The sequence below is a fragment of the Helicoverpa zea genome, chromosome 14, assembly GCF_022581195.2.
Source record: "Helicoverpa zea isolate HzStark_Cry1AcR chromosome 14, ilHelZeax1.1, whole genome shotgun sequence".
NCBI classification, from domain to species: domain Eukaryota; kingdom Metazoa; phylum Arthropoda; class Insecta; order Lepidoptera; family Noctuidae; genus Helicoverpa; species Helicoverpa zea.
Window position 1 is genome coordinate 9,874,182 of NC_061465.1, and position 16,596 is coordinate 9,890,777.

The following is a 16,596-nucleotide window of genomic DNA, read 5'->3' on the forward strand; positions in this document are numbered from 1 at the left end:
TATCCTTTCTCTTCAGAAACAAATGACACACTATGACAAAAATTATATTACTTTAGACTGAACATGTAGCATTAAAAATACGCCCATTACACATATTTAATACTGCCATAAAAGTAAAAACTCATGATTAATCGCATACATAGTAAAATTTACCATATTACACACTATTCGTAGTCGACAATCGCGTCGATGGTATGTACTTGTGAACTAATAACAATAATATTTTCTACTACAGTCCACCATCAGCGTCGTGTGAAATTATTAAAATTGTGAATATTTAAAATATTATTTCTTTCATTAGTCGTTTATTTAATTAAAATTATTACGAGTTATCTTGAACAGCCGCACAGTTAAGTGTTAAGTGCCAATATTTTTATTTTCATTCAACAAGCCTTTGATGAGTGCTAGTGTTTGCGTTATGATTGGTAAGCAAATACTTAAAATATAAACTTACATGGATTAGGTACTCTATTCTTATTTAACCTATGCTGTCCCACTGCTGTGCTTTTACCCTTTTAGACTTTGATCCAACTTGTGAAACCTAAATGCCTGGTTCCATATAAAAAAGAAACGATTAGTTTAGTTTACTGTTGATATTTTTTTTTGACATAAAATTAACCGTTCCTAAGCCAAACGAATCGTTTCCTGTATAAGAGCCAAGCATTTGGTACGGTTCCTAATTCAACCGAAGTCTGATGAGTTGCCTGCCTACTGAACTACCTATTGCCAGTATTCACTGTTCAATTATTGGACATTGTTTTCAAAATTGGCATCGGTCTCTATCTATGAATTCTAAATATCTTTCATCTGGTGGTTGAACGCAGATAGATCCGAATGCATTATATCGAGTATGATAATAATAGATGTTGTTAGACAACTTTAAGCTTTCGTCAAGTATCTTTATAATCATCGGCACGAATCTTGAGCGCTGACCTTCACCTGCGCAGAAGTAATTTATTGGGTCCCTTTTGTGGTATGAAGTGAGGCGCGGGGGCGTTGTAAAGCGGTGACTGGCCCGCAGCGCATCGCGTCATAGCCGTCACTCGGGATTGGTTCTTTGCTAATAAATCACTTCTGCGCAGATTGAAGGTCAGCGCTCAAGATTCGTGCCGATAACTCTAACACTCTGAAGTCGGTCATGTAATGCATATCTAGCCTCATGACGATGTGTCTAGTGTAAATGCCGTGTACGGGTCACTGGCAGTTAACTTCAGAGCGGCAAAGATATTTGACAAGAATTGTAATAATTTACACCTACAAAACTGTTTACTTTGAGCATACATAAATATATTTGACTTTCATTGCCAAAGAGAACACAGAACAATTCTTGAAAACTTACACATGCAAGGAGATAACATTTTCGCCACCTGTTTAGCAGATGTTTTTTATTTTATTTTTCAGCTCAAAATTTGGAACTAATTTACTTATTTAATTGTCTATTTGTTTCGGAGTTATATGCTGCCAGTATACCTCGTGCAGAACCAGCGAAATTTTCTCTTAGTTCCATATTTGATTCCACTATATCGATGATACATCCTATGGTGGCTGCTGGATCAAATCGATGTAAGTACTAATGAGTTTATTACAGAATAGTAGGTAATAGATTATAGTAGGTAATAGATAGAACGAAACGTGGATGGATGAAGAGGAGAAGCAAACCGTATGAAAATGGAACTTCTGTCCGAAAGAGGGCATGACTAAAAAGGGAGAGAATATTAGTATGACGGTTCAAAGTCAAAGTATATCTATACTAATATTATAAAGCTGAAGAGTTTGTTTGTTTGAACGCGCTAATCTCAGGAACTACTGGTCCGATTTGAAAATTTTCTTTCAGTGTTAGATAGTCCATTTATCGAGGAAGGCTATAGGCTACTTTTTACCCCGGTACGGGAAGTAGTTCCCACGGGATGCGGGTGAAACCGCTGGCAGAAGCTAGTATAGTATAGCCAAATGGGTCGATGGGTAATTAGGTAAAGCAATGGTTAACGCGGTTATGGGTGATCTGTTTCATCAAGGTCAATTTACATCAAAACTGGATTTAACTGGTTTAAACTAAAGCAAACTGAACATTTTAATTGCATTCCACAATGTTTATTTAGGTGGTAAGATCACGTTGGTTCAAAATACAGAGAACATTAAATTGAAGAGGGAAAATTATATACTTTATTTATTTATAAGAATATGTTTGAATGTACATATTTACCTACTTTTTAAATGTATAATTTAAATGTATTATTCCGTATCGATGAGATAAACACTGTTTAATTTTCTTGCATTCATCTGAACAGGCTTTCAGTAGAATCAAAATGGCAAGATGAACACTACAAGTCAATTATTGTCTGATACCCCAAGAGCACAAGTTTCCCACTTATATTAAGTTTTTGTGACAGGACAGACGAAGTTTTTAGTGCTTTCTTATAATAAAATTGTAGACAGAATAGTTTCAAATCGTAGGGCCCATTTGGGACTTTCTAGTAATTTCATTCTTGGGAACTATGATCGGTCTATTTTAAACTAATATTTTCTACTAAAATTTCAACTTAAGTCCAATTTATATTAAGTACAATTTATTCCCCAGGCCTCCCTGGGGAATAAATTGTACTTAAGTTGAAATTTTGAAAATATTAATTCTTTAAGTCAAATATTGACTGCGTCCTAATGGTTACAAACTATATAATAGGTACCTATTTTTAGACTTTTCGCTTTGGTAATTGATATTATTTTAATAACAAAATCAAAATCAATCAAATCAAAAATCATTTATTCAAACTTGGCCGCAAGACAGCACTTTTTGAACGTCAGGAATTTACAATAGACAGCCTCCAAAACGCCCGACCTTCACCACTTCCTATGTGTTTTTGCTGGGAAGAAGAAGTGGCGCAACAAACTCCCCAGCAACACATGTCTGTCTGTAGGTTAGAAGAACCTTAAACATTGTTTGATATGTAACATTTCTGCTAGGATCGCACTCACAACCTCTTCACCGGGAGGTTTTTGATAGCTATATAATGCAATTTCTAAAAATATAACCAAACAATTTCAGGTGAAGCCTTCAAAAGCTTTTTTGGCTTAACATACGAACAAATGCAAGAGAAGAACAAAACCAATTTTAGGGAAGTCTTAAACATTGATCTCATTACGAAAACTGGGAATGTCAAGTACAATTTGACAGCCAATAGGAGAATGCATAGACTTATGGCTCAAGCTGAGACAGTGATCATACTAGTCCATGGTTTTATGGAGAGTTCTGATGGCTGGATGGTGAACGCCATAGCTCCGGAATTGCTGAAGAAACCTAACTTAAAAATATTTGCGTTGGATGGAAGAAAGATCATTAATTTGGAGTATTTCCGATCGTCGACTAATGTCAGGTTTATGGGAGAAGTCCTTGGAACATTTTTGGGTGAGGTTATTAGAAGTGAGTGTATGTGTTTTTAGAATTTTCATGTCAATCCTAAATAATTATGTAGTAATTTCAAACCCATTCTGAAAAAAAAATCATGATCAGTAATGCTTGCAGCTTGCTAGTAATGTGTCTAAGCTATAGAATTATTTGATCCAAAATACTTCACACCCTAAATTCACTATTTTCAGATGGCCAAGACCCCTCAAAAATCTACATTATCGGCCACAGCTTAGGGTCTCACATAGCCGGAGTGGCTGGTAAGAAGGTCCACGAACTTACTGGCCAGCGCGTAGGGCGCATCACTGCTTTGGACCCGGCGGGACCTTGCTTTAGCAACGTGAGCCTCAGTGGGAGACTGGACAAGAGCGATGCAGAATACGTTGATGTCATACACAGCAATGGTGGCTTACTGGGTCTCAAAGAGCCTGTAGGTAAACGACGATTTGTACCATTATATCTCTTTATATATAAACTAGCGACCCGCCCCAGCTTCGCGCAGGATATCGGTATTTCCGAACAATGTAATGGATGTTATTATACATATAAACTTTCCTCTTCGATCACTCTATCTATTAAAAAAAAAAAACATTAAAATCGGTGGCGTAGTTTTGAAGATAGAAGAAGCGTACAAAGGAACATAGGGACAGAAAAGTCGACTTTGTTTTATACTATGTAGTGAAGAAAGTCTTGTTAGTTACACTGTATATAAGGCAGGCTGAATCTATTTGGTTGAATATTGGGAGATAGCTGAGGCCAGCGGAAAAGATAAAGAACTTTTATAAAATTAGTAGTAGTAGTTAGTGGTGTTGGCGAAACCGCGGGCTACTTTGTAATAGTTAGTTAATGTTTAGCGGAAAACTAATAATGCCATCACCTAAGACCGTGTTATTAGATATTCGATATTAAAGAAAGTGGCACAAAATAAAAGAATGGATTTCAAAATCATTTAAGGGAGCTATGACCATTAAAAAATAACAAACCATTCCCCTTATATCAATACCATTTCTCCAGCCACATTAGATCCGCGTACTTGATCAAACAGTATGTTGACATTGTCAGTAACCACGACTGGCTTTTGTTCTAAAGAACCTCGAGAGGTATTACAGTCGTCCTGAGTAGCACTTCGATGTAAGTGTCACTTCTGTTCCTTTAATCCTTGGCCACTAGTGCGTCGGAAGAAAGAATTTCAAAAGTATTATTAGGCAGCCCTCCTACGTCCGAATGTAGGTGACCGATTTTTTGTAAACCAAAAGATAATTAGAACACACTGATAAAAATAGTTTAAGGCGCACGCGAAAATTAGGTCAGCAAATTCTAGTAAGAACGTCCTACAAAATATCGGCAGCATTATCTGTCCTACAAATTTTTTGACGTGGGCTGCCAACTTTATTGTGTAGGATAGGTACCTACTTGTTAACATAGCTGGTGTAAATACACTCGTTCACTTATTTGAGTCGACATTTTGATATTTTTCTTCCTTTCTACATTCTAAGTAGATTTTATGATTCATATTGTGAAAATAAGAGTGAGAGTAATTAGTTCGAAGTATGTTCATAGAAGTATACTTGGATATGTTACGTACCTAGAGCATAAAAGAAAGACTGATCAGAATCATAATTTCTGTGACTATTATTACGGCGATAGTGTTTTTGATATCATTATGTTAAATCCAATGGTCAATTGGTAAATACCGCGTCATTAGCTGCTCATTACGAGCGAACAAATTAGGAAATATTTCGGATAATGTATATAATTATATTAATTTCATTCGTTACAAAGCACCTAAATACAAATTCTCGTTGAATTTGTTTTAATGTTAGACTAGCTGTTTTCTGTGTTTATCATATAAATGTATGAAACCGATATACTTTTGGTGCGTCACGTCACGACACGGCACAAAAGTGTGTTTGAGCCTTTACTCAACAACACTTTCTCTTTACAGGACACAAGGATTTCTACCCCAATGGTGGTATATCGCAGCCAGGGTGCTACATATCCGTCTGCGACCACAGCCGAGCTTGGGAACTGTTTGCTGAATCAGTGGCGTCTCCCAAACATTTTCCAGGTAAAATATTACGTTACAGCCTTTTTACGCTGGGCACAGACTTCCTCTCACATGGACAAGGATTGAGTGTTAATCATTAAAAAATGATATTTGTGATATGCTAGATATCTGCTGCAGGATTTTATTAAGGCTTTTACTAAGTTTTTTTACGGTTGTGTTATTAGGTAAAAGCTATGCTGTTTTGTTATCAGGTATAAGCTATGACACCAAATTAAATGAGGAAAATCAAATTGAAAATTACTAAGCCATATGGTGTAAAACTAAGATAACAAAAGACAAAAAATATCGGAATTAAAAAAATATGTTGCATTGGCTCACGTGTTATATTCATAATTTCATATATCTATTGCAGCCCGAAAATGTGACAACTGGACGATGTTTGGAGAAGGTCTGTGTTCAAAATCCGAAATATCCTACATGGGCCTGGAATCCGATAGCAACAATCCTGGACTTTATTTCCTTACCACTAAGGACTCTTTTCCGTTTGGCATGGGTTCCGCTGGCAGTGGATGATAATAAAAACTATACAATTAAAATTTTAATAAGAAAAAATATTGTTTTATTTTTCTTTTTAGGGTCCCGTACCCAAAGGGTAAAACGGGATCCATTTCTTTTTGCAACTTCGATCTGCTGAAGATGTTCCAAAAAACAATAGGTACCTATAAAAACTGTAATATTTTGTTTAGAATCAACCCCGTGTATGGGTACATAGCGCTGATGAACATTTCCATACTAAATTGTCGCAAACAAAAGAATTTCTCTATCAATTCTATTTTGCAACAACACGCAGACCAATTCAGCTAGCTGCAAACTTGCTATAAAAGTAGATATACATTTTTAGTTCGCGATTTGAGCAAATCATTTTGGTGGAACCTCGCTAATAGAATTTCAATTTCAATTTAATTCAATTTTTAGAAGCATACCTACACCTTGAAAGAAGAAGAAAGAAAGAAAATCAATTTTATTGCGCAATAAAAGACGCATACACACACTAAGGCGATTATCACACTGCCCCGCATGATGCAGCGTAGTGCGTGGATGCGTTTTTTTTCCGTTGTATGGAAATATCTCCGTTTGTATGGAAAACACGCATAGTCCAACACACTGAAAATGCATCCACGCGCGTTCATGCGGATCACGCACATACATGCGGAGAAACACGCACCCCCGCGCGTAGGTGCGGGGCGAGACGCAAGGTATGGCACACTGAATCCCGCAATGCCGCGCGTGATTTTGAATGGGCGTGACGTGTATATTTGAAAATGGAACTCGCTGTGCGTGAATTTACAAAACGCACCTACGCGCGTGAGTGCGTGAAAAACCCGCACGATGATGCAGATCTGCACTCCCGCAGGAACGCGCGTAGGTGCGTCGACACGCAAGATGCAGCGTGATGCGGGGCAGTGTGAAGATCACCTAAAGGAAATCAAATAAATCAGTGAAGAAAAATATAATACCTATTCATTATCCGAACGTTCTTGTCTTTTGTTCAAGCTACCTGATTCATAAGAAATTATGATCTGTTTATTAACAAAAAAAAAAAACAGATAATTTAATTTCTTGTAAGTAGGTAAAATTTTATTGTTTTTTTTTTAATGATATTTAAACTAACTCCCATTTAGGATGATGGGCTATCAGAGACTTTATCAGAAATCTGTGAAACCAGCCATAATTAATGTTTTTAAAAATTCTGAGTACCTTGAAATGAAAATCATAGGTACCCATTTTTTGTATCTTCCATGCGTCCGATATTCTAAAAATATTAGATTATCTAAGCACACATCACGTACAATACCTCACTCAAGAATAATGGCGCCATTAACGAACACATTTGAGAGCTAAAGTAGACAATAACAATAAAATACTAGACACTTCAACTACTACACTTCAACGTAATTTTTTTTTTAAATTTCCTCTAATTGTAGTCACAAAAAAAATAAATCACTTACCTACCTACACTAACACAGAGTATAAATAGTAGTCGTTTTTAATTAAAACTAATTAAAACCTTTATTTCAGACATCTTCTCATAGATACACAAAAATATCACATAATACACATAAACTTCATTTACGCTACAGGTTGTATTGTTTTTATAAATAATTGTGTTTCATTCATATTATTACGTCAACAGTTAATAAAATGATATATCTAAATTTCAGGTCACAGTTTTTAACCTTCTAGCAATTTGGTAATTGTAACACAGGATTGTAGTAAAATATTTAGATAAGCCAAATTATTACGTCTATAAACATTTTCAAATGATAACGTATAAAACTTTAATTGTAGGCTGAAAATTGGAGTAGAAATAGCTTCTTCTTCCCAGCCATAACACTAGGAAGTTGTGAAAGGGGCGTTTTTTGGTGCTGTCCTTCTGTAAAATTGCTAAAAACTAGCTTACTTTCAATAAACGTTTTTGACTTTGACTTAGAACTCGGAAGTTGTTCCCCTGGAACGCGGGGAAAACAGCGAGCGCAACCTAGGAACCCCGTCAGGGTACGAAATCACGCGCCATCAACTGGCTTGCCAAATTAATGACCACGTGAAAGTAAAATGAAACGTAGTCACGTTTACCGACAATTACTCCCTAAACCCCTAAACGCTCATAGTAAAGGAAATTTTTACTTCAAAAAGCCAAAGTTCTTGTCACGACAAAGGAATCCTTTAAAAGTAAACGAAAGTTTTCTTAAAAATTTTATATGAGAGTTTTTCGGAAGTTTTCCCTTCTCGTTGTGATTGTGCTGAAATTATTGTCAAATAATTTTTGGAGCGAAAAAAATTAAGGAAACATTAAATAGCCCCGTATTTAGTGTTTCCATTTCATTAATATTCGATTAACTTTCAGTCACGTGGATTGGTTGCTATCACGTTTTCTACAGTTGCCGTGCAAAAAATAACAAGCACCTTAATCAGAACTAAACCTCAACTTAACGCTTTTTAGTTTTAGCTTTTTACTAGGATGGCTTTTTAATATATCAGGTGTGTCGTACCTTATCAATTATAATGCTGAATAGCTGACATAGTCATCATAATCGGCTTTGTGTTATCATCCCACTACTGGGCACAGGCCTCCTCTCACACAAATAAAGATTGAGAGTTAATCACCACCCTTACTCAAAGCAAGCTGGTGCTTTATCCAACAGCTCAGATATTGATATAGTATTTTGCATTAAAAGTTAACAATCTCCTTTATTTGTTACTCCAAACCAGTTTTCTTTTCATTTATTTAAAAGCAATTTGTGCATTAAATTACCTTGCTTCTTTATCCTTGCATACATTGTGAACCCAAGAGCTCGAAGGTTCTGCAGTATATTTTTGAAGAGCTCAGGAATAATTAAAGGTAAATACTATTCTTTTATTATTTACCTACTTTACAAAACCCACTCACGTTCATAGAAGGATAAATCATACATCATTTACTTTGTTATATTTGCAAAAGGAAGATGAACATCAAAACAGGTATTTTTGAAATAAACCAAGCTCGTCGTAATAACATTTATGTTTGACGCATTCAAATAGTGCAATTTAATTCATTTACCTACCAGGTCTCGACCACGCAAAATTGCCAAAAAGTATTGATTTCTGAATGACGTACAGGAATACCATTTCAACGAAGAGTCTGTTTCGGTAAATGGCCCAGATACACGAAGGAGAAAAGACTAGCCCAGATATGATTGATGTCTATTTAGGTTACGATGGGACCGACACACGCAATGCGATTATAAATGTCCCTAAAAAATAAAGAATACAAAAAAGTAAACTTCTTAATTAAAATATGGCCACACCATGTTCCTATTATAATGAATCTTTTCAGCGATCATTATAATGGTAGATATTACTGAAGTGACAGCTAGAATAGTGAGCGGTATAGCAATATGTTGCATGCTTATTTGTATGATATGAGACTTGGTACATTTAGGCTCTTCAAAATCGGTGGATACTAGACGATTGAGCAGACCAGATTCTTTGATTCGGAGGAAGCTGAAATAGAAAGATTTGTGAGTACAGAATAAGCATTGTTTTTGAAATAAGACTTTCGTTTAAAACAAAGACTGTCTTGGTTAACATATTGATTTCTGACACTTACGCGAATATTAGACATTTAAATAAAACTACTTTCACGGTTTTCACGGTCACGGGCAGAGTCTGCCCGTGACCATGGGTGCTGTAAAGGATCCGAAACGTCGGGATTAAATAATATTAATATAACGCGATAAAATCCGTAAAAGTAGTTTTATTTAAAAGACTGTCTTCTTTAGATTTAATTATTTCACTTAATGACGTGCAAGACAGAATAATATTATTACCACCGAGTATAAAGCTATTATATTTTGCACAAATTCTCTGAAAATCCTATTTCTGTAGATTTTCTCTAGTTGCTTATGGCCTTACTACAAAAACTTTAACGACTGTTTTACACTTGTCTAAAAAAAATGTGGCTCCAAAATGAACCATATGTCAACGTCATAATTTGACATTTTTTTAGACAAGTCTAAAACTGACGTTAAAAAGTTTTTGTGGTAAAACGGTTAGTATTTTATGTGCCTCTAGAATTGCTGCAAATAGTTATCTGAGACCAGACTCCAGAAAGAAAAAGAAAACTGTTGTTTTAGTTCAGTTCAAAATTATATTTCTACGTTTGAAGGCCACAAAGCGCTGTTATGTAAACATAGATAATATTGTCGCATCAACTGCAATTTTAACGATTCCGTGACTGCCAGCAACTGTACGTTGCTCGGTTTAATATCTATGTTTTGATCAAATAACTCATTTCTGATTTATTTACATTTCAATGTAACTCACCCAATTTTAAACTGTTCTTTATATTGAAACTTCTTTGAAGTGTAGAAATATTTGGTGATTCCAGAAAGCAGGTCAATCGACACGAGTTTGCAAATATCAGCATTGTCGTAGGCTGAAAGTAATTTTTGTTACTATAGCTATAAGGCCGATTTCGGTCACGGTGGCTGTACTCATATAAGGAGTTCAGCCAGCTGCGCAGGACACGTTATAGTGCACGTGCATTTGCGCAGACACAAGTGCACTTACTATTCCTTCACTCGCTTTATAGCCCGATGGGACAGAAAATCCGACGCGACCGAAGAGAGTTCAGGCGCAGGACTGACATTAGCATGCTTTCCGATGCACAAGCGAATCAAGCTTCTAAAACCCGCAAAGTGACTTGGGCCCGACCCGCGAATGTAACCCGAGACCTCAAGCATAGCTGTCGTGCTTGCGACCACTGGACCTGACCATATAGAACATACTAGCAAACCCGCGAACTCCGTTTCGCCACCAGATGGCTTCATTTTATGTAACATTTTGTTTGGTGATTAAAAGATAAAGAGTTTTTTTTTAATTCTTTGCTATACCTAAACCTCACGGAGCCTTTCCAATGAAAACCGTCGAAATCGGTTCGTGGGTTCTGGAGTTATAGCGTCAGGAAGGGAAACCCGACTTATTTTTATATAATATAAAAGTCAATAATAATCTACTTATGTTTTACTGGACTTTACAATATCTATAGAACATATTATTATGTTGTAGTTGTTTGCTGTGACATTGTGAGTTTATAGTTCGCATTGCATTCGAATGAATGCATACGGAACAAACAAAATCAAACAAATAAGTATGCAATAGGGATGCAATATCAAAGGATATTTTCTGCGTAGTTTCAAGACTCCACGGCAGTTTTATCTAGGTATATAAAGCCTTATAGAGCTAACAGAATGAATGCAGAATATATTTACAAGAAACAAGTTAAATAAAAGCTTGTTATTATAACAGGTTTAAAGAAAATGTCCTTATTTCTAGAAATGCAATCGGATTTGGGGTGCTACCGAAAAAATACTGATCTCAAAACACGTTCACCAAGTCAACAATTATTAAATATGCTACAAAAACTTTGCCAAATGAGTCATGTTTGTAAAATATAACTAAGTATAGACAGTAAATGTCGATTTGCAACTCGAACAGCTTCAATGCAATCCTAAAAATGGTTTAAATTGGCAAACACATTATAAAAGAAAGCTATTGACTAAGTAAATTATATAGTTACCATCTTACATTACGCCTTCTTCACTTCTATCTTGCTGTGCCCATCAGGGTCTATAATCGTGACAATCCGTACTGATATTATAAATGCGAAAGTAACTCTGTCTGTCTGTCTATTACGCTTTCACGTCTAAACCACTGAACTGATTTTAACAAAATTTGGTACAGAGATAGAGTAAACCTTGAGAAAGAAAATAGAATAGTTTTTATCCCGGACTTTTGAAGAGTTCGCGGGCGGAAGCTAGTCAGTTTATATTTTCCACTTAATGTGCATTATAGAATGCAATAAACGATATGATATGATAAGAAAGAAGAAAAAAAAACCAGGAAGGTTTACTTACTTTTCTTCATATACGGATAAACAGTAATAAAATCGGATAGCAGTGCATATTTCCCTGTCTTCACAGCTGCCAGCCCATCGGGGATAGACACCGTATGTATTCTCATGAGCTTCTTTACAACTAGGCTTATGTTGCGATTGTAGTGGTAGATTTGAGACTGTTGAATTAAAAATGAGTTACTTCTTATCGAAAACAGACGTTAACTTAGGATGTCTCCGATTTACTGTTAACTGTTACAGCCTTTTTTTTAAATCGTCCCACTGCTGGGCTCAGGCCTCACACGGAGAAGGATTGAGCATTGATGACCACGCTTGCTCAATACGGGTTGGTGATATCCGTGATATCAGACTTAATAGTCCAGGTTTTCTCAAGATGTTTTCCACACAAGTTACACTCAGCCGCTTTGGTGAAATAAAACATTCTTAAAAGCTGCGTATGTACTTACACGTTCAAAAATAGCCATCATCATATGATTAACGGCTAGGAACACATAGTCGCTGTCCGCCAACATAGGCAAGTCTATGCCATGGTCCTTGTCATTGACGAGGTTGGATAGCAAGTTAGAGGTGTAGTACGTATAGACAATGTAGACGAACGTGAAAAATATTAGATAGGCGATCCTTCGAGATGGCAGCCGCGGGTCTATTGGTGGTACTGGGGACAGTAAAATCAGTGTTAGTTACTTAAGAGTAGGGCAAAAGAGAAAGGGTGGTTTTTAAACCAGCCATTTGGTGACAAATGATATCGGCGTTGTCAGGAAACTACTTTCCATACGAGGATTAAAAAATATAGCCTTTGATAATTATTCAAAAGTCACGTAACTTTCAATTGCTAAAAGAATTTTCATATATAGCACATTCTAGATTGTCTTTAAAGCTTGTTTAATCACAAAAAATATATTAAAGGTGTATTTTATATAAAGGATAGACATGCCTTTATTTGTCTTATAATTTTGGATGATTAAGAAGACTATAGAGTCGACAAATGAAAATAAATTAAAGCTAAATTAATAATTTATAGGTAGGTAAGTGTTTCTATAGAATCCAAAAGATTGTGATTGAAATTACAAAAGTAAATAAGAAATCGGATTTTCTAAGAATTCGATAAAGCTTTATATATGTATTAGCTTTTGAAACTTTTTAGAGCGAAACCTTTTTGTAAATCAGTTCACTCAATTAGGCCATTATCTCGTGTAATTTATTTTCACCTGATATTTCAACGCTTTTGTTTAACGATTGAATTTTATTGGCTTAGTACTTTTTATTTCTCGAAATTCCTTATGAAAAAAGTAGGTAAGTAAGGCTATACTTTAACAGTATTTATATACAATACAATAATAGGTTGTTTGTTATGATGTTAAGGCAATTGTTTAGTAGTTTTAGCTGATTTTTTTATTGAAGATAGATGGAATCGTACACATTTCTGTTACTTGTGTAATTAATTAAATTTGGGTCATATTAAAGGTAGAATTCCGTGACGACAGTCATAGGCCGCGCGCGGAATTCTACTTTTACTTCATAATGTATGTAATTCTACAAAATAATTATTATTTTACAGTCAAAATGCAAAAGAATACATACATATTCTTCTCGGTCACGTGTCATTCAATATAAAAAAAATGGTGTTAACACGGCCGAGTTGATAAGTAATGAAAGCCACTACTCACTATGCTGACAGTAAGCCCCAACAACCAGCAGAGCTTCATATACGAAGCAGATCTGCCATCCACCAATAACGCTGAACTCCCATCTCTTCAGGATATAGAAGAAGACTATGATGAGCAGGCCGAAGCAGTACAAACAATTCCAAACTGGTCTGGAAAATGGTTTGCTGTAGAACGTGCTGAATATCTTGTTCCCAGGTCGGCTAAGAAGGAAACCTAATCTGGAAAAAATGGATTGTATTGTAAGAAATAGAAAGAAAGAAAGAAAGAAATAAAAAATATGTATTGACACAAGCCATACATACACATTGAAATAGAGATAAAGCTACCTCTCATAAATTAATAAAAATATAATAGTAACATAAGGTTGCGGCAAACAAAATAAATGAATAAATACGACGTGTGACGAGTGAGTGAATGACGAGTCGTCATACGACTGGCAGAGAGAAATGAAAGTAGAAAATATATTGTGCGGCCCTACAACATGTAACGTAATTAATGCACACCCTCAAACACCCCAATTAGAATATTATGTTATAATCATAATACATACACTGAATTTTTAATTTAACATGTATATGCATTGTTATTTACTAAATTAGTTATACCAATTCTTGGAGAACTTTTTGGTCATACTACTACGCACGCAAATATCGCGCCGCGCGCCGCTCGACTCGACACAACATAACGAAACTACGGAAAAAGCCGACAATACACGAAGTCTTATTACTTTGAGTTACGGTCTATTTGAATTTGTTTTGACTGTACAGGGTTAATATGACAATAATTTCCATAGTTTTAATTATTTTTGGGAAAAAATTACCTATATTAAAAATGATATAAATCGATTCAGTAAACGATTCTGAACAAACTAATTTCAGGATGTGCGTTAATTAAGTTACATGTTGTATATAAAATTGTGAATTGTACTTTAAGAAGACATTTTTTTTTTCACTTAACTTTACTTAACAAAAAAGCCGAAGCAATATCTAATTCAAATAAAGGCTAATAAACGTAACTTACTTCCAAGTATGTAAAGCATGTATAGGATAGATCTGTTCAGCCAGGTCCTGGGTGAGGGTCATAGATCTGGAGTATACGTCAACGCTGTCACGATAAGATTGAGAGGCGTTGTTTAGACCCTCGATAACAGTGACATTCCTCTCCGGATTATCGAACACGTAGCACATGCTGAAAAATACTACTACTAATAGTACTAGAAGTACAAAGGAGTACAAAATATCGTTTATTTATTTATTTAAATACTTTACTTCATAAACAGCACAATGGCGGACTTTTTTTTAACGACGTCAAAAGTCATCAAATGACCCCTCTCGCTGTGGGTTAGCAGCGGTGAGAGAGTGTCAGACTCTTATTGTCCTAAAACCGTCGTAGGCCTTTTAAGTACCAGGGCCACGCTAACTCTTTCGAACAATCCCGCAGCCCCGGCAGGCCGCACAATGGCGGACTTAGGCGTTCTCTACCAGTCTACCTTTGGATGTCGGGGAGAAAGCGTTGGTAGGTGCAAACAAAATTTCGTTTATTCCATTACTGGCTGTTTCCTGCGATTCTATTTGCTTTCGGAAGAAACTACTTCTCGCAGCAGATAAACCTAAGCATGTCCTTTCTTTGGTTCTAGGTTGTCTGTGTACCTGTGTAAATAGTTTGGCGTGAAGACACACAACATTACTTTTGCATATATTACGAGGATTACTTACTTGAATTTATACATATCCCTCAACAGATCCAGAATCATGCAGCCCAGTATAGTTTCCCTCCACATGGGATCAAAAGTGTGAGGATCCGATGTCCTAGCGCGATTTCTTAGGGAATCACAATTGTATTGTGTTGCTACTCTTAATGTCACGTTCATCATGTCAAATGCCATTTTTTCTAGAAGGAAAAAACTGTGAGTACTTAATGTCGTTTTAGAAATTCGGTCGTGAAAAATTTGCTATTCATTGTATAATAGTGAAAACCTCGGAAATGCACTTATGGTGAAAAAAAACAACAAAAATCCACAAAAACGAGACTTTCGACTAATAATAAAAAAAATTACGTGTACCTAAACGACTTGTTAAGAAAAGATCTTGAAACACGATTATCTTGTAACGGGTTAACTTTCGCCCAGTGTATCCCATGGTCAAATTTGTCCGTATTGACCTATACTATAGACCTCATGAAAGGATGCGGTCTACTTACAGGTAACCCTGTATATCTTTCTAACGAGAAGTTACGTCTTTAACACATACAAGATTTGTTTTAGCTTAGGGCGTCGTCACTATGATAGATAACATTTTACTAATAGGTAATATTTGAACACGATATATGTACAGCTAACGAACAGATTAAAATTGATAAATCACGCTTCGATTGTGGTAGTACCTACAATAAATTCTTAAAGTGATATTATAAAAAGTTAAGAAGATTAACATTTAAAATATAAAAGTTGCATTTTCGTCATAAAATATCAGATGAACAAAATATTTTTGATTTTAAACTATAATAGGATTTTATATTTATCATGACATCCTTGGCAGTCGTTACGGGTAGTCAGAAGCCAGTAAGTCTGACACCAGTATAACCAAGGGTATCGGGTTGCCCGGGTAACTGGGTTGAGGAGGTCAGATAGGCAGTCGCTTCTTGTAAAGCACTGGTACTCAGCTGAATCCGGTTAGACTGGAAGCCGACCCCAACATGATTGGGAAAAAGGCTCGGAGGATGAGATTTATCATGAATGAAATAAAAGGGTTTTTAAGGCTTTTCATTTGAAACCTATTATAAAGCACAAGTTTCATAATATTTATTTGACAGCTTATTAATTTACGAGTGAGATTAGCTTGATCTATAATGTTTAGATTTCTAAACAATTTTATAAAAATAAGTAGGTACTGAAATCTTCCAGTTTTTAACCAACTTTCTAAAAAGTTTAATTTCTCAATTAAAACGTTTTATAAAGTCGCAATTTTCTACGATTCCTGAATTTTCGGACCGCTGTGGAAAACGGTTATAAATTTTCCTTTCGAAATTATCTCATCAAAATTACACAAACGTAACATTGGTATTT

At 35.6% G+C, this 16,596-nt stretch overlaps 2 protein-coding genes across 2 annotated transcripts; one reads left to right on the forward strand and one right to left on the reverse strand.

Annotated features, from left to right (window-relative positions):
- Positions 1-240: 240 nt before the first annotated feature.
- On the forward strand, positions 241-6,023 carry LOC124636373 (pancreatic triacylglycerol lipase-like). The gene is made up of 6 exons (XM_047172444.1): positions 241-425; positions 1,402-1,563; positions 3,044-3,418; positions 3,595-3,837; positions 5,349-5,471; positions 5,824-6,023. Exons 1-6 carry the CDS (start codon positions 398-400, stop codon positions 5,982-5,984), a joined length of 1,092 nt encoding a protein of 363 aa, XP_047028400.1. The 5' UTR covers positions 241-397; the 3' UTR covers positions 5,985-6,023.
- Positions 6,024-8,985: 2,962 nt separating this feature from the next.
- LOC124636673 lies at positions 8,986-15,417 on the reverse strand. Its single transcript, XM_047172835.1, has 7 exons — positions 15,248-15,417; positions 14,553-14,720; positions 13,533-13,750; positions 12,312-12,520; positions 11,867-12,023; positions 10,275-10,386; positions 8,986-9,452 (listed from the first exon to the last, which is right to left on the reverse strand). Exons 1-7 carry the CDS (start codon positions 15,415-15,417, stop codon positions 9,236-9,238), a joined length of 1,251 nt encoding a protein of 416 aa, XP_047028791.1. The 3' UTR covers positions 8,986-9,235.
- Between the last annotated feature and the right edge of the window lie 1,179 nt (positions 15,418-16,596).